This window comes from Bison bison, unplaced genomic scaffold (assembly GCF_000754665.1).
Source record: "Bison bison bison isolate TAMUID 2011002044 unplaced genomic scaffold, Bison_UMD1.0 scf7180017864378, whole genome shotgun sequence".
Lineage (NCBI taxonomy): Eukaryota > Metazoa > Chordata > Mammalia > Artiodactyla > Bovidae > Bison > Bison bison.
The window spans coordinates 742698-762327 of record NW_011494950.1 but is presented as its reverse complement, the minus strand read 5'-3'; the positions used below and the strand labels follow the sequence as shown (position 1 = coordinate 762327).

At 39.2% G+C, this 19630-nt stretch overlaps 1 protein-coding gene across 1 annotated transcript in view; it reads right to left on the bottom strand.

The window, feature by feature from the left end:
• Positions 1–19630, bottom strand: part of PPAP2A (phosphatidic acid phosphatase type 2A) — a 196180-nt gene that overhangs the window by 104696 nt on the left and 71854 nt on the right. The window contains exon 4 of the mRNA XM_010857193.1: positions 19–167. Coding sequence (XP_010855495.1) covers positions 19–167 — 149 coding nt within the window. The remainder of the gene's footprint in view (positions 1–18; positions 168–19630) is intronic.

Sequence of the window (19630 nt, the reverse complement as noted above, 5' to 3'; positions counted from 1 at the left end):
GGCGCCTCCGGTCCCGACCTGCGGAGCCCGCCCCTCAAGTGGGACGCGCGGCGGACGGGCGGAGCGTGGGGGCACCTCCCGTGCAGTGCGAGGAACGTTGTTCAGACACGCTTTCTGCTGGTGTCGCCGAACCTGGCCTTCTGATCTCTGGCCACCGGTCGTTGGTGCTTCGGAGAAAGAACTGGACCCACCCCCACCCCGGTTGCCTGCCAGCTCTCCTCATCCATGGGGATTGGGTAATAAAGAGAAACGGGGTTGTCAATGACAGTCTCTCTCTCCTTGTCTGAACTTTAGTCAGGCTCCTCCCAGCCCTCTACTCACCTAGGCCTCCATTGAGGCCTTCGAATCTGGCGGGGCAGAGCCCCGTATTGGCGTGAATTCTGCTAAGTCATCCTTGCACCTTTAGTATCTGGTTACCTTGCCTATGCTATCAGATTCGTTTATATATAAAGTCCGTTAGTATATAAGTCCTCGGACCTGCCTTTAAGCAAGCATCCCGCTATCCTTAATGTTTTGTCTTAATTTCTCATCCACTAACCCCCTCACTCTTGTTTGTTGGCTATAATAAATTTCCTGGTGTCTTTGCTGTATTGGAGGTTGAGCACAATTTCTTTCTCCTGTTGCAAGTTATGATCCCCTATTGAAATAGTTTTAAATAGACTGTACCTCACCATTTTAACAAGTATCAGAAATGAGTTTATTTCACTCACCCCTCATTCCCGTAGGACCCTAGCAAAGTAACCTGTAACATCAGGATGTTGATAATCCCTGCTGTGTGTTCTAGTCAAGAAGTGTGAAGCCTGGAAAAAAATAAATATGAAAGTGTTTTCCAAAAGATTAAACCCTCTACATATGTTAACCATTGGTAACTTTCCTCCACATTCATATCTTACCTTCATCAAAGACGTTAGACAAATTGAAAACTGTACTTAACTGCTTTGGACTTTCTCCACAGAAGTGTACAGGTGGCACACAAAAGGGGCGGGGATTACACCTGGGAGCCCTGGCAACACTTCATAGGAGGGTGATAGTTACATTGTTCTTTCCTGTCTCTCCCCCACATCAACAGCCATTTTCTTAGGTGAGAAGATAATGAACAAGACAGTATGTTTTGCCTTTTGGAGGAGTTACAAATAATAGCTTTAAAAATAAATCAACAGGGAATTAATTTCCTGGCAGTCCAGTGATTAGGGCTCCACACTCACTGACCAGGGTCTGGGTTTAATCCCTGGATGGGGAGCTTAGACCCCACAAGTTGCTGAGTGTGGCAAAAAAAAAAAAAAAATCAACAAAGTCCACTAAAATGCATTGTCATGCCCTGTGATTTTAAAAGGGATGTGCACTTGCACATATAAGCAGTAAGTCCTCAGTTGAAAGAATGATTAAGAAATGTCATTTTGTTTTGGGAAGTGGGAGGTTTTGTTAGATTTTGGAAGGAATGTGATTTGTTTTGGTTTATTTTCACGATTAGTTTCTAGTGTGATCACTGGAATTGAGAATGAGTTAAATAACCTTGAAATGATAGTGAAAATAACAAAAAGGAGATAATTATTATATAGTGACATCATTAACACCCTCTTGGGGTAGGTTCTAGTGTGTCCCTGGATTGGACATAAAACCTTAGAGATTTTCTTAAATGTTTAACAAAAATTTGTCCTGGAATCTGTATTTTTCCCTGTGTAATACAGGCATCAAATATAAAAGCAAAGTAGAGTGCACTTGGGAAGAATAGTCCTGAAGAATCTCTGAAGAAATGAGAAACTAATTTCCTTTCTTCTTGTATTACTACTACTACTACTACTACTAAGTCACTTCAGTCATGTCCGACTCTGTGCGACCCCAGAGACGGCAGCCCACCAGGCTTCCCCGTCCCTGGGACTCTCCAGGCAAGAACACTGGAGTGGGTTGCCATTTCCTTCTCCAATGCATGAAAGTGAAAAGTGAAAGGGAAGTCGCTCAGTCATGTCCTACTCTTAGCAACCCCATGGACTGCAGCCTACCAGGCTCCTCCATCCATGGGATTCTCCAGGCAAGAGTACTGGAGTGGGGTGCCATTGCCTTCTCCTCTTGTATTACTAAGCATTTTGAAAAGGAGACTGTAATCTGCACCGTCCATTTCACTTTCTCTTTAAATATTTGTGTATTCTCTCTTCTGTCCCCACTCCTTTCCTTGCTCTATTCTTTAACATAATGTTATTGGTAAGTCTCCTGTCTTTTCCAACAGTACTTGCTTCTTTTTATTTTATAAAGTTTCTGCAAAGTGAATGATATTCACCTTGTAAAATTTAACGAATAAATTCCCTTAGAGTATTTGTATGTAATTATGTCCTTTCTCCCCACTTGGACTGAATCAAATATAATTTTTATTATACTCAAGAAGCTTTGTGAAACTAAAACAATAAAAAATGTAAATGTCTGGTTCCCTGGTACATGTGTCTCCCCCATCCAAAAAGCTTTACAATCTGCTATAATCTTTTTTGTACTTATTGTCAAAACTATTTGTTATTAAAATTTTTTATTATGTAATCTCTGATACATAGATATACCTATAAGTAAGTTATAAAACATAATAGTGGATGACTGGAATCCACTACTCAATGCCTAAAGCACTGTGGTATCACTGAATCTATCTATGTGTTCAATCCCTTTCTTGTACTCTACTTCAGGTGAGGTAACCACTATCCTGAATTTTGTGTTTATCTTGTTCTTTGTTTTTTTCATGTGGAAAAACACATGGCCACATGTGTACATGTCACTTTGTATAGCTATCTTATATTTTATCTTTTAAAAACATATGCCATATATGTAGTCTTTTGCCCTTGATTTTTTTCACTCATTTCTTATACCGATTGATGTTGCTGCAATCATTGCAGGTATATCATATAAATGTATCATTCTATTCATTCTTCTGACAACGGCCACCTGGGTTATTGCCATTCTTGCTATTACAAATAATGCTGCTGTGAACATTCACCTACATGTCTCCTATGTGGAAAGTTGTGGAACTACTTTCATGGGGTTTACAAGCATCCAACTTCACTAGAAAATCCCAAATTGTATTACTAAGCATTATACCATCTTACCTATCCCTCACCAGTGGTAGATACGACTCCATATTTATATCAACACTTAAAATTTTGAGAGTTCTTAATTTTTGGTAATTTAATAGATGCAGTGTCTATTTCAATGTAGTCTTATTTTACATTTCCACGATCACTAATGTGGTTGGGCACCTTTTCCTAAATTTATTTACCAAAAATATTTCCTCTTCTGTCAATTACCTAATCATGTTTTTGCCTATTTTTCTATTAGATTTTTTTTCTTATTTTTATCAAACTATAGAAGTTCTTTGTATATTCTTGATAGCAATTCTTTGTGTTGTAAATTTTTCCTTCCAATATGTGGCTTGTCATTTCATGTCCTTTATGAGCAGCTATGTGCCAGAGTTATTGTAAATGTAATGTAAGCAGAGGTCTACTGGAAGATTTCTGTGAAAATTTTTACTTTCCTGACCAAAGAAAAACACTGGTTTTCCTTCCCTCTTCTTTCTGCTTTCCTTGAACAGTATTTGAGTTACAGCAGCCACCTTGTGATCATGAGGGAAAGGTGAAGAAGAGAAACGCTGGTCTTTTTAATCTTGAGCTACTAAAACAACCAGCAACTTGGCTACCTCCAGATATTTTCTGATGTAAGGGAAAAATTATTGCTTAAGTCTCAAATATTCACAAGTGATACAAGGCTCAAGTACTTTGATTACTATTTCTGAGAAATCACATATCATATTACTCTAAGAAAACCTTTTACTTGAGCTAATTAATTGAATTTTTGGTCCTTGAAACCACAAAGTCCTGAAAAAAAAAAAAAACAGTTCGAGTAGCTGGAATGGATGTTGAAGAATGGTTTGAGCATAGAGGCAAAACAAGTGACATATTCTGAAGTCTTTGAATAGGAAAGGCAGTGAAACAAGGAACTCACATTGAGGACTAGTGGAAGATAAGGTTCTAGGACTTCCCTGTTGGTGCAGCAGATAAGAATCTGCCTGCCAAAGAGTTTGATCCCTGGTCCAGGAAGATTCCGTATGCTGCAGAGCAACTAATCCCATGCGCCATAACTGAGCATGGGCTCTAGAGCCTGCCAGCTGCAACTGCTGAGGCTGCGTTCTGCAACTACGGAAGACTGTACACCCAGAGCCTGTGCTTCACAAGAGAAGCCACCGCACTGAGAAGCCGCACAGTGCAACTCAAGCAGCCCCCACTCACCACAACTAAAGACAGCCCTCACAAAGCAGCAAAGACTCAGCACAGCCAAAAATAAATAATTTTTTTAATTATATAAAAAAAGAAGATAAGGTTCTAGAAGATAGGTAAAGCACTTTGTAGCTTTAAAGTGTGTCTGGAAGCAAAAAAACTGTTTAAAATATATAGCAGTGTGCTGAAAACCTTCATTCAAAACAAGTAATCTAGTAGTGAGAGAAAGTCATAATTTCTACAGTGGGTTGTAAATTCAAGACGAATAAACTTTATTTTGTAAATAATAAACTTTATTTTGTAAATCATGTTATTTAGTTTCAGGTCCTTTTTGTGTTTATTTCCATTTTGTTTTCTCCTGTGGTTCCCAAAATCTTGTTTATGGCTCCCAGCCCTTTCTTAGCTTTGCTGCAGAGTACTAAAGGGAAAGTCTTCTGTTATAATTGAGCCAGTCTACCAATGTAAGAAAAAGTCATTGTGAGAGTATTTATCTCCATAAAAGGAGGTGAATCCCTAGGATCAGAGTTGGAAGCCTAATGGGTGGACAAACCAACTCCACCAAGATTTTCTTTTACAGAGACTCCTTCAGTGTCAAGCTTGGAGGGCCTGTTTTCTGTTTATTTTCTCAGATGACAGTATTCCTTAACAGGCTTATGGTAATCAAATATTAAAATGTAAATGCAACTGTCTGATCTAGGCAGACATGCAATACATATTGTTTCTAAAACATTTCTGTGAATCCACATCTATTATTTTTGCTTCCCTACCACCCACTCAACCCCAAATCAACCATGGTTCTCTAATCTATTAATAACAAGGAAATGAACCTGATCTCGCATGACTTGTTCTTGGCTCAGATGTTCACCACTTCCCTTCTCTAGGATGCTCACAAATTATTTCTTCAATGATCCCTTAAAAATATACATCACCAGAGATAAAGTTAAATTCTTATAAAATATCTGTACCCTCAAAGGTATCATATATATTTTTCTTTAAAAAAAAATCTTGGGTAGGATTGCCATCCAGTTACTGGTCTTTAAACAGAATCCACCTTCTTTAGCTGTTTTGGACATCAAGAAAATTCTCCCTTCTCTCACCTTTTAACTGCTTTTCTGTTCACAACCACCAATTTGTGCTTTGTTAAATCTCATGCTTCTATTGATATAACTAGTTAACTAGTTATAACTAGTTTAAAGCAAAGTGTGTAAGCCTTCTTCAGCTCTGTATCCCCAGCTCCTAGAGCTACACTTGGCACAATGAAGTCACACATAAGTTTTTATGTTAAATTGCTTGAATAAACAAATGAACAGAGAACAAAAAGTTAGCAAGAGTTTAGGAAAGACGCAAGCTATGCCTCCCATGCTTTCTGTTATTTAAGCTTGTCTGAGGATGGAGGTGGGTTATAGGATTAATTTTCCTGCCACTATTCTTACAGGTTCCTGACACCACTCTATAAGTAATTTTTTGGGTCCTCGATAATGTGAACTACAGTTGACCTTTGAACAATTCAGCGGTTAGGGGAGCTGATCCTCCCCTGAAAACCCAAGAATAACTCTACTGTCAACCCTACTTATCCTAGGTTCAACATCCATGCATTTTACCGAATGGGAATCATGTAGTGCTAAAATCAAGTATGAATTTAGTGGGAAAAAACAAGTAGAAGTGGACCCCAGCAGTTCAAACCCTCATTGTTCAAGGTTGAACTGTTCTTTAAAAAGTGAATCTATCCCCTTCCTCTAATTAGAAAAATGTAATACTAATATTTTCCCTGATATAGTCAGTTTTATGGTATTTAAAAGTTCTAAAAAGTCACATGAGACAAACACCTATCTTTATGTCTAAATTACCAGTCAGTTCAGTCGCTCAGTCATATCCAACTCTATGACCCCATGGACTGTATTATGCCAGGCTTCCCTGTCCATTGCCATCTCCAGGAGTTTCCTCAAACTCATGTCCATTGAGTCGGTAATGCCATCCAACCATCTCATCCTTTATCGTCCCCTTCTCCTCCTGTCTTCAATCTTTCCCAGCACCAGGGTCTTTTCTAAGGAGTCAGCTCTTCACATCAGGTGGCCAAATATTGGAGCTTCAGCTTCAGCATCAGTTCTTGCAATGAATATTCGGAACTGATTTCCTTTAGGGTTGACTGGTTTGATCTCCTTGCAGTCCAAGGGACTCTCAGGAGTCTTCTCCAACACCACAGTTCAAAAGTATCAATTCTTTGGCACTCAGGTTTCTTTAGTGTCCAACTCTCACTTTCATACATGACTACTGGAAAAACCATAGCTTTGACTAGATGGACCTTTGCATCAAAGTAATGTCTCTGCTTTTTAATATGCTGTCTAGGTTGGTCATAGCTTTTCTTCCAAGGAGCAAGCGTCTTTGAATTTCATGGCTGCAGTCACCATCTGCAGTGATTTTGGAGCCCAGAAAAATAAAGTCTCTCACTGTTTCCATAGTTTCCCCATGTATTTGCCATGAAGTGATAGGACCAGATGCTATGATCTTAGTTTTTTGAATGTTGAGTTTTAAGTCAACTTTTTCACTCTCATCAAGAGGTTCTTTAGTTCCTCTTCAGTTTTTGCCATTAGGATGGTGTCATCTGCATATCTGAGATTATTGATATTTCTCCCTGCAATCTTGATTACCAATGGAGGTTATCATACTAAGTAAACCAGACAAAGACAAATATTATATGATATCACTTATATGTGGAATCTAAAAAAAATGATACAAATGAACTTATATCCAAAACAGAAATAGACCCACAGACATAGAAAACAAACTTATGGTGACCACAGGGGAACAGGGGGAGGAATAAATTAGGAGTTTGGGATTCACAGATACACACTTGTTGTTCAGTAACTCAGTTCTGTTCCACTCTTTGTGACCCCATGGGCTGTGGCACACCAGGCTTCCCTGTCCTTCACCATCTCCTGGAGTTTGCTCAAACTCATGTCCATTGAGTTGGTGATGCCAACCAACCATCTCATCCTCTGTCGTCCCCTTCTGCCTTCAATCTTTCCCACCATCAGGGTCCTTTCTAAGGAGTCAGTTCTTCGCATCAGATGGTGAAAGTATCGGAACCTCAGTTTCAGCATCAGTCCTTCTGATGAATAATCAGGACTGATTTCCTTTAGGATTGACTGGTTTGATCTCCTGACAGCCCAAGGGACTCAAGAGTCTTACACAACATCACAGTTCAAAAGCATTAATTCTTTGGTGCTAAGCCTTCTTTATGGTCCAACTTTCACATCCATACATGACTACTGGAAAAACCATAGTCTTCCTCATTAAGATCAGAGTCAGAATAGTGCACTGGGACGACCCAGAGGGATGGTATGGGGAGGGAGGAGGGAGGAGGGTTCAGGATGGGGAACACATGTATACCTGTGGCGGATTCATTTTGATATTTGGCAAAACTAATACAATTATGTAAAGTTTAAAAATAAAATCAATCAATGAAAAAAAAAAAAAAAGAAATGCATTTCTAGGAACTTCTTAACCCTCAGAGCCAACTTTCCTTATTTGAATAACAAATTTCATTTAACTTACCTTTGGATTTTTAAAACTCTGTGTGTGTTAGTTGCTCAGTTGTGTCCAACTCTTTGTGGACTGTAGCCTGCCAGGTTCCTCTGTCCATGGAATTCTCCAGACAAGAATACTGGAGTGAATTGCCATATCATTCTCCAGAGGATCTTCCCAACCCAGAGATCGAACTCTGGTCACCTGCGATGCAGGCAGATTCTTACCATTTGAGCTACAGGGAAGTCCAGAAACAATATTCTTTGTTAAATCTATGGCAATGATACTCAGACTTTACACATTAGAATCATCTGCAGCGTTGCTTAAATACACAAGTTCCCTCCCCAACTCCCAGAGATTCTATTCTAGGATTTAACTCAAGCATTGTTTTATCATGTTTAACAAGTGCCCCAGGAGATTCTGAATTTGAAACCCCATCAGAATTTGAAAACCTCTGGTCTAGTTGGTCCACATTTTCACTCTCCTGACAAATTTTAATAAAAAGAACTACTTTCTTCAAAGTAATTGCTATACACTAAGACTAGATTGCGGAGAAGGCAATGGCACCCCACTCCAGTACTCTTGCCTGGAAAATCCCATGGACAGAGGAGCCTGGTGGGCTGCTGTCCGTGGGGTCACTAAGAGTCGGATACGACTGAGCGACTTCACTTTCACTTTTCACTTTCATGCATTGGAGAAGGAAATGACAACCCACTCCAGTGTTCTTGCCTGGAGAATCCCAGGGACGGGGGAGCCTGGTGGGCTGCCGTCTATGGGGTTGCACAGAGTCGGACATGACTGAATCGACTTAGCAGCAGCAGCAGCAGCAAGACTAGATTGAAACATAGTGATTAAACATCTGGGCTCAAGAATCAGGTTCACTCAATACACTTGAGCAAATTACTTCAACCTTGCTATGCACCAGTTCCTTATTTGTCAGATGAGAATGGTAACAACAGTACCTCCCTCTTAGATTTGTTGTGAGGATTAAATGAGATGATACATCGAGAACTTTTAGCATAGTGCCAAAGCATATAGTAGGTGCTCAATAAATGTTGGATGTTATTATTCAAAGATTCCTATCATTTAATCAGAATCAGGTTAATAATGTATATCCTATTAACCTTATATACTCACGATGGTGTGATCACTCACCTAGAGTCAGACATCCTGGAATGTGAAGTCAAATAGGCCTTAGGAAGCATTACTGCGAACCAAGCTAGTGGAGGTGATGGAATTCCAGTTGAGCTATTTCAAATCCTAAAAGATGATGCTGTCAAAGTGCTGCACTCAATATGCCAGCAAACTTGGAAAACTCAGCAGTGGCCACAGGACTGGAAAAGGTCAGTTTTCCTTCCAATCCCAAAGAAAGGCAATGCCAAAGAATGCTCAAACTACCACACAATTCTGCTCATCTCACATGTTAGTAAAGTAATGCTCAAAATTCTCCAAGCCAAGCTTCAGCAATACGTGAACTGTGAACTTCCAGATGTTCAAGCTCGTTTTAGAAAAGGCAGAGGAACCAGGGATCAAATTGCTAACATCCACTGGATCATGGAAAAAGCAAGAGAGTTCCAGAAAAACGTCTACTTCTGCTTTATTAACTATGGCAAAGCCTTTGACTGTGTGGATCACAATAAACTGTGGAAAATTCTTCAAGAGATGGGAATACCAGACCACCTGACCTGCCCCTTGACATCTGTATGCAGGTCAGGTAGTGACACTTAGAACTGGACATGGAACAACAGACTAGCTCCAAATCAGGAAAGGAGTACGTCAAGGCTGTATATTGTCACCCTGCTTATTTAACTTATATGCAGAGTACATCATGAAAACTGCTGGGCTGGATGAAGCACAAGCTGGAATCAAGATTGCTGGGAGAAATATCAATAACCTCAGATATGCAGATGACACCACCCTTATGGCAGAAAGTGAAGAACTAAAGAGCCTCCTGATGAAATTGAAAGAGGAAAGTGAAAAAGTTGGCCTAAAGCTCAACACTCAGAAAACAAAGATCATGGCATCTGGTGCATCACTTCATGGCAAATAGATGTGGAAGCAGCAGTTGACTTTATTTTTGGGGGGCTCCAAAATCACTGCAGATGGTGACTGCAGCCTTGAAATGAAAAGATGCTTCCTCCTTGGAAGGAAAGTTATGACCAACCTAGACAGCATATTAAAAAGCAGAGACATTACTTTGCCAACAAAATCTGTCTAGTCAAAGCTATGGTTTTTCCAATAGTCATGTTTGGATGTGGGAGTTGGACTATAAAGAAAGCTGAGTGCCAAAGAATTGATGCTTTTGAACTGTGGTGTTGGAGAAGACTCGAGAGTCCCTTGGACTGCAAGGAGATCCAACCAGTCAATCCTAAAGGAGATCAGTCCTGAGTGTTCATTGGAAGGACTGATGTTGAAGCTGAAACTCTTAATACTTTGGCCATCTGATGCGAAGAGCTGACTCATTTGGAAAGACCCTGATGCTGGGAAAGATTGAAGGCAGGAGGAGAAGGGGACGATAGAGGATAGATTGTTGGATGGGGTCACCGACTCAATGGACATGGGTTTGGGTGGACTCTGGGAGTTGGTGATGGACAGGGAGGCCTGGTGTGCTGCAGTCCATGGGGTCACAAAGAGTTGGATATGACTGAGCAACTGAACTAACTGACTGAAGGACAATGTCCTGGGGCACTCCAAAGTCCTGAGGCACTCAAATCTCCAACTCCTTTGCAATTGTGTTAAATTCAATGTTTATGAATTTTGCTGTGAAATGCATCTATAGATAGCACTTCCCAAACTTTCAAGTGGGGAGGGGGGTGGCAGTGAGGGTGGGGGTCTGTGACACGATTCTGAGCTCTAGAACCTTGCTGCTGAAATGGTGCCCTCGACTGGGAATGTCCTCATTACCTGCTGCTTTCAGAAAGGCACACTTAGATGCCACTCCAGACCTACTGAGTCAAAATCTGCATTTCAAATGATCCCAAGTGATTCCTGTGCATGTTAGTGTCTGAGAAGCACTGCTCTAGAGATTCCCAGGTTTCCTTGATAATTGAATATGCAGATTATCTGATGTCTTTTTTGAAATTCTGATTTATTAAATCGGGTAACTTTTAAAATTACTCTGTGTGATTGTTATATTTAGGGAGGAAACACTGCTGTCAAAAAAGAAGCTATCGGCAAGTTAAGAATTTGTGAGATAATTGGTTTGTAGCTGGACCAGCCTCACTGCACCAGATTCTTCCTCCTGTGCACCAGAGCTAAGTTAATAATTTAGCTGCTTCAAATCTCAGAAGCTTCCCAGTTCCTATCCATGTGAATTCTTGTGATAGATCCCTTTGTTTTCTCCAGCTTGAATCTATATACCTAGCTTCAAAACAGGCCTAGCAATGCCACAAATTACATTGATGGGGTTTTTTGAGGGGGTGGGTTTTTTTTTTTTTAATTGAAATCTAGTTGACATACAATGTTATATTAGTCTCAGGTATACAGCATTGTGATTCCACATTTAAATACATTATGAAATGATCACCATGATAAATCTAATAATCATCTGTGCCCATACAAAGTTATTAAAATTTATTGACTACATTCCCTTTGCTATATATTATATCCTTGTGACATACTTACTTTATAACTGGAAATTTTTACCTCTTACTCTCCTTCACCTATTTTGCCCACATCTCTTCTTCCTCCCTCTGGTGACCACCAGTTTCTCTATATCTATGAGTCTGTTTCTCTTTTGTTTTGTTTATTCATTTGGGGTTTTTTTGTTTGTTTTTTATGTTCCACCTGTAAGTGAAATGATGTCATATTTGTCTTTCTCTGTCTTACTTTTTCACTTAGCATAATACCCTGTAGGTCCATTACCTTAAGCATAATACCCTGTAGGTCCATTACCTTAGGGTTTTTTAAAATATTTGATACATATATAGAATATTTGTAATATGTGCAAATTGTAAAGCATGAGAAAATAAACACCTTAGAACTCACTACACAACATGAGAGTTAAAACATTTCCAATATTGTTGAAGTTACCTGGGTGTTCCTTCCCAATCCCCAACCCCTAGCCTGTTCCATTTTCTACCCCCACTAACCCATAGGTAACTGCATTTTAAATGTTGTCTTTATCATTATCTTTATTTAAAAGAAAATCAAGACTTTACCACATATTTCCCTGGTCAATATTTTACATGTTTTGAGCTTTATATAAACAGTATCATATTGTGTACACTTGTAAGTGGGGATTTGCTTTTCACTCTGTTGTTTCTACTGCTTATTCATTGTCACTAATGGATAAACTTCTCTTTATGTAAACATGCCACTCATTATTAATCCATTCACTTACTAACAGACATCTGGATGTTTTCCTTTGGACTTTTAAAATGCACTTATAAAGTACACTTATGAATAGTCTTGTATATGTTTCCTGGTGCTCTTTTGCAGGAGTATCTTTAGAGCGTTTAATTGGACTGGAATTGCTAGGTATTGTGGTAGGCTGACAATGGTCCCCAAAGATATGTTCACATCCTAATCGCCCAAACCTGTGACTGTTACTGTATATATTTATAGAAGAAGCATCTTTGAAGAAGTGATTAAATTAAGGGCCTTGAGATCAGAAAATCACCCTAGATCATCCAGGTGGGTTCTTCTAAGTGGGAGGCAAAAGGAGATTTGACTCCAAGACAGCAGAGGAGAAGATGCCCTGTCAACACATTGACTCAGTCCAGTGAAACCTGAACTGTGAACTTTGGACTTCTGGTCTCCACAGCTGTGTGAGATAAATTTCTGTTGTTTTAAGCCATCAAGTTTGTAGTGATTTAATAGGAAACTAACAATATATTCAGCATTACAAGGTAAAGCCAAACAGTTTTCAATGAAAATTAGCAAGTATCCAGAAGGTGTGATGTGTCAAAGTCATGTATCAAATATTAGCTCTAGAAGTGTTAATAGTTCCAATATTCCTACATAGGAGGATTCAGGAAGTGTGCCTTAAACTTGTGCTTACATAACACTTCCAAAACAACTGAGAAAAAAAAATCAAAGGTCTTATCAGAGAACATGGGTAGAGAGTGTAGATTGCCAATGATTGATACACTCTCAGAGTATTATTTTGCATGCTTGCTAATAACAATGGAGTTCTTTTGTTTGGCTATATTATTCTCTTATTGTTGGAGACCTTGGAAAGGTCATCTTCTTGGCCCCAGGTCAGGGAGGCATAACCAGTTCTCAGATGTGTGAATGTGGTTTTAGAATTGCTGGCAGGCCATGTGTTTACTTGAATGATTTCCCTATTTATGAAGTCACTTTTGTTGTTATACCAAGGGCAGGTGTATATTGGAGCATTTCCTGACCTCTGTACCTTGCAGAAACAGCACTTCTTTTCATGACAGAGCCTCCAAGGACAATGAAGGGGTTGAACTGTAGATAAGCCCTCTGTGCCCTTTACTCCTTGCATATCTGTTTTGAGTCAATACAATTATAAACTCCCAGTCTTGCCAAACTTCTGATATTCAAGGATATTTGTTACTGCTGCCGACAGAGGTAGTTCACAAAGGGTTAAAGCGTGAGATTTTTTTTTCAAAAATTGCATTTCTAACAGTAGGAAAAAGGAAGGTGTGTTAGTTTTCTGCTGCTGTTGTTACAAATTACCACCAACTCGTGGCTTAAAACAACACAAATTTCTTATCTTAAAGTTCTACAGGTCAGAATTCCAGTTTGTCTCACTGGGCTAAAATCATAGTACTGGCAGGGCTGTGCTCCTTTCTGGAGGATCTAGGGAGATACATTTCTTGGGCTTCTTCTACTTCTAAAGGCTGCCCATATTCCTCCTCCTCAAAGCTGGCAACATTGCAGCTCTCTGAACATTCTTCTAATAGTTATATTTCCCTCTGACCATATCTGGGAGAGGTTCTGAAATTTCAAGGACACCTGTGATTTTAGTTTGGGCTCACTCATATAACCCAGGAAAATTCACTTCTCAACGTTCCTCATTTAATTACCCCTGAAAAGTCCTTTTTGTCATATAAAATTACATATTTACAGGTTCTAGTAATGAAGACATTATCTTTGAAGGGGTTAGATTTGCTTAAACAGGGAAATAGAGAACAAATGCCATGTTTATTTAGCTGCAGGTACTATAGACACATAAGCCATATAAGCAAATTGTTGTGCAGAGGACCCATTAGAGCATTTCATTCCATTTACAGATTTTTTTATTACAGTATAATCTATGCACATAAAAGTTCATATATTACCCGAGTATAGATGGATACAATTTTTATAAATGAACACTTCCTTATAAACTATACCTTCAAATGGTACAGAATACTGACCTCATTTTAGAAATTTTGCAGAAATTCTAACTGGTCTAACTTCTGGTGCTGTAAGTTTTATATGTATTTCAGCTTCATATCAATGGAATTAGATGATATGTACTCTCAAAATCAATGAACTATCTTAATGTCATGGAATTGTTTGATATAGACTTCTACTCAATATAATTTTTGGGAGATCCATTCATTTGTTGCATGTAGTTATAAATCATTCTCATTGCTGTAGAGTTTTCTGTTGTAAATATATTTACACAATTTATTTATCCTTTGTATTGTTTATAGGCACTTGGAGAGATTATAAGTCTGGGGCTATCCTGACATGTGCCGCTAGAAACATTGTTGTGCATGTCTTTTGGTGAACATATGAACACATTTCTATTGGATTATACCTCAACAAGGCATGCATATGTCCAGTCTTAAGTGAATATTGCCAAAACAGTTTTCCAAAATGTTTTTTACCATTCCTACCAGGAATGTAAGAGAATTCCGGTTATTCCACATCCTCATCAGTACTTTTTCTTTATATCCTATCTTTTTCTTTTTCCTTTTTTGGTGCCTATCTTTTTATTTATAGACATTCTTGCGGCTATGTAGAGGTTATGGTTTGGATTTACATTTCCTTAATAACAAATGAAGTTGATAACTTTTTATGTCAGAGAAGGCAATGGCACCCCACTCCAGTACTCTTGCCTGGAAAATCCCATGGACGGAGGAGCCTGGTAGGCTGCAGGCCATGGGGTCGAGAGGAGTCGGACACGACTGAGCAACTTCACTTTCACTTTTCACTTTCAGGCATTGGAGAAGGAAATGGCAACCCACTCCAGTGTTCTTGCCTGGAGAATCCCAGGGACGGGGGAGCCTGGTGGGCTGTCGTCTATGGGGTCGCACAGAGTCAGACATGACTGAAGCAACTTAGCAGCAGCAGCAGCAGCAACTTTTTATGTACTTATCAGACACAATTATATTCTCTTTTATGCAGTGTCTATTCAACTCTTTTGTTCATTTTTTCTGTTGAGTCGTCTTTTTCTTATAGATTTTTAGGGGGTCTTAGTATTTCTGGAAATAATCTCTTTGTTGATGCAGTATTATTATTTATAAGAAATACATATATGATCATTCAGATGAGCAAAATATATGTTCTGTATGTATTTGGTCTTTATCCATAGTTCATAGCTCACAGCTCCCAAAACCCTTGGAATTTCCTAAGCATTGAGAATGGTAAAGTGAATGAGGTGACTTTGGGAAGCACTAATAGATGCCAAGAGAACCAATCTTGTGATTAGAGGATTAGAACTTTAGTTCCCACCACCCATGCCCCACTTTTGGGAGAGGGGTTAGAGGTTGAGTCAATTGCCATAACCAATTATTTAATCAACCATGCCTCTGTAATACAGCTTCTATAAAAACTCAAAAGAATAGGTTTTAGAGAGCTTCTGGGTTGGTGAACACATGGAGATTTGGGAAGAGTGGTCCCCTTGGAGAGAGCATGGAAGCTCTGTGTCCCTTTCCCACTCCTTATCCTATACATCTTCCATTTGGATGTTCACTTGTATCCTCATCACCTCCTTTTCTAATAAACTGGTAGTCCAGAAGTAAAATGTTTCTCTGAGTTCTGTGAGCTATTCTAACCAATTAATCAAAACTGAGGAAGGGAGAGTGGGAACCTCTGATTACCAGCCAATCGGTCAGAACAGGTAACAAAAAACCCGGACTTGTAATGGGCATCCAGAGTTGCAAGGGATTGTTGGAAACTTCCATTTGCACAGCCAGTTGGATAGAAGGACAGGAAAACTGGGTACGTAACTAATTGCCTAAAGCAGAGGGTAGTCTTGTGGGACTGAACCCTTTACCTGTGGAATATGATTCTAACTCAGGTAGATAGTGTCAGAATTGCTTTGAATTCTCAAACAACCTGGGGGCATTCCAGAACTGGTTGTTGGTATGGGAAGCCTACACACACACACACACACACACACACACACACACAGATTGGCATTGATCTGGGATGTCCTTTTCAGTTGGATATATCAGTTGATTGTCTTTTGAGAAGCAGAAATTCTTAATTTTCATGCAATCCAGACCAATGTGTCAATTTCTCCCTTTATGGTTAGCATTTTTGCTGTTCTTTATTAAAAAAAATACTTTGCTTTATATTTTAATTTTAACCTTGTTTTCTTTCTCAACTTAAAGCTGCGGGGGCTCTGATGTAGAAGGCCTGTCCCCCAAATAACTGGGCTGGATCACTGATGTTGCAAAGATTAGCCTAAGGAACTTCCCATGAGACTTCTTTTTTCATTGCCAGACCCTAGTGTCCCTTGTACCCGTTCCTCATTGCACCAAATTAGAAATGTTACAGAACCTTGCTTAATACACAAAATACAGATTTTACAAAGGAGTCTGGTACCCAAAATGAAGTTACTAATGATTATCATTAGAATAATAATAAAAGTAATAATAATAGTTAAAGAAAAGATAAATGCTCATTCTTTTAGAAATATATGGATAACAAAAAGAAAAAAGATTTAAAAATCAATCATAATTCAATACGCCCAAAACAAATACAATTAGTATTTTATAACCTTTAGATAACTTTGTATAGGGACAGTTGCTGGAAAAGCCCCTGATGCTGGGAAAGATTGAGGGCAGGTAGAGAAGAGAGCAACAGAGGATGAGATGGTTGGATGGTATCACTGACTCAATGGACATGAGTTTGAGCATATGCAGGAGATAGGGAAGGACAGGGAGCCTAGCATGCTGCAGTGTTGGGGTCCTTTAATGGACCAGAACCTGGTGGTCTGGAGTCAATGATAAGAAAATGAAAGAGAGAGAGAGAGAGAAAGAAAGAAAGAAAGAAAGACACGGGGACCCCAATCAACAATGGTATAATTGGCCATAAACATTAATTTCCCTGATTTAGCTTGACATTTATCTCAATAAACAGGAGTATATTTAAAGTCTTTATAAGTAAACCCCTTACATTTTAACTTTTGTCTTTTTCTTAGAGTTTTGGTAGTATTGACATGGTTTCTATAAAAGGACAGGGCAGTAAACAGTCCAAGCAATGTATGGAAGTTTCTTTTTGGAGGCAGGACGAAAGCCCATGTTTGTCGACTAACTTTAATACATAATTTTGTCGGGCCCATGCGTAAAGGAAGGATTTCATAGCCTAGAGAAATGTTAGTCTTCCTTCTTTCTCAGGATGAGAGGGCCCCTCCAAGCTCCAAGGAGGGGGCATATGTGTTGAGTCATTAGTGGATACGATTGGTCCTATATCTGTCCATTCTATAACCTACAATAAAAGGCGGGGGGGTTAGGTATACAAGCCCAATAAGTGTAATCAATCAAGTCAGCCTGAGCAGGGGAAGCAAAAGCAAGCAAAGCAAGCATAGCAACAAAAATATTTTCAGGATTCCGAGGCATTCCCTGTTGAGAAATCAGATTTTCAGCTTGATTAGTAAGGGTTTTTATCTGTCTCCAAGTAGGGAGATCATAAGTTTGATGACATTGAGTGAGGCATTTTTTGGAAAATTTTAAAGCCGCCACGGCTTGTATTGGACTTTTTTCCTCTTGGGGTTTTTGTTGTGTATTGTGAAACAGGCATTGAAGTTGATGTTATTTTGTTTTAAGAATCTCACAGACTGGAACAGAAATAAAGCTATATTAACAATAGTTATAGGCTTAAAGAATATATTGTGTTAGAATCTAGTAAAGTCTGCTCTGGATAAGGAAGATAAAAGTGTTCCTGTGTACTCCAGGAAATAGGGAAGGACAGGGAGCCTAGCGTGCTGCGGCCCATGGGGTTGTAAAGAGTCAGACATGACTTAGCAACTGAACAACAAGAGACAGTTACTAGGCTTATCATGGTGATCATCTCATAAAGTATGCAAACGTCAAGTCACTATATGCTAGTAGATCTGAAGCTAACATAACATCAACATTGTACAAGCTAACATTGTACATCAACATTTAAACTTTATAATATTTATTTGTTTGGGTGCTCAGGGTCTTAGTTGTGGCATGTGGTATCTTTAGTTGCGGCATGTGGAATCTTTAGTTGCAGCATGTGGAATTTAGTTTCCTGACCAGGGATTGAACCCAGGTCCCCAGCATTGGAAGTACAGAGTCTTAGCCACTGGATCATCAGAGAAGTCTCAACATTTTAATAATTTTTGACTTAAAAAGTATATGTCCTAGTTATTTAGTGATAGTGGTTACATGAAAATTTTGATTTCATGGAATTTTAATAAATAAAACTTATTAAATGTTCCAACTTACATTGAAAAATTAACCCATTAATCTCAATATGTTCTGCTTTCTCCTAAATCTTGCTATCCCAATAACACCAGCATTTCAGTTTCATCGGAGCGTTAACACTTTCTACAAAATTGTGCATGCTTAGTCACTCAGTTGTGTCCAACTCTTTATGACCCCATGGACTGTAGCCCACTAGGCTCCTTTGTCCATGGGATTTTTCAGACAAGAATACTGGAGTAGATTGCCATTTCCTTCTCTAGGGGATCTTCCTGACCCATGGACTGAATCTGCATCTCCTGTGTCTCCTGCATTGCAGGCGGATTCTTTACCTGCTGAGCCAAAATTGTGGTAGAAACTTGATGTAACAGGAGTCTGATATTTTGTACTTCATTAACATGCATTTTTTTTTTTTTGCCAGAGATACTGACAAATATTCATTGCCAGGTAGATAAAATAAATTCTTAGTTTATAGTCTTGGTTTTCTAGTTTTTAAAAAACTTAACTTAATCTCTAAAAGATACTATACAGTTCCAGGAGAAAAAAAGTATGGGTGCTTAAAAATAAAAATCAATAGCTTTAGAAAAATAAGCTTTCATTTTTTTTTCATGGCAGAAGTTTTTGTTGGATAGGGGTGAAAAGCATCTTTTTCTAATTTTTCACTCCTATAGTCAGTAAATTTATTTTGAATACTATTCATTTGTTTGGTTGCACTGGGTATTCATTGCTGCACACGGACTTTGTCTAGCTGGGATGAGCCAGGCTACTCGTCTTTGTGCTGCACGGGCTTCTCATTGCAGTGGTTTGTCTTGTTCGTTGCGGGGCACAGGCTCTAGTCCTGCAGGCTTCAATAGTTGTGGTGCATGGGCTTAGCTGCCCTGTGGCATGTGGAATCTTCCTGGACCAGGGACTGAGCCTGTGTCCCCTGCCTTGGCAGGTGGATTCTTTACCACCGGACCACAAGGGATATCTCCCATCAGTAAATATCGATTAAGCAGTTATTACATACTAGACAGTCCAGTGATATGGTTTCCAGAAGACACTGTGCCTTGGTGACTTATTTTGAAGATCACAAGATACAGTCTGTGGGGAGGCAGCAAGCCTTATCACACATTTGGAAAATTCTGAGGAATACACCCTAGGGCCCTAGCCCATGATTGAGGCCCTGTCTGCTTTATTCTTCACCACCTACTCTGGAACTATATCACTTATATCTACTTAAGGAGTGACTGGAGGCCTGGTTCTGAACCCTAGCTTGTTCTGTGGATGGGGTCTTAT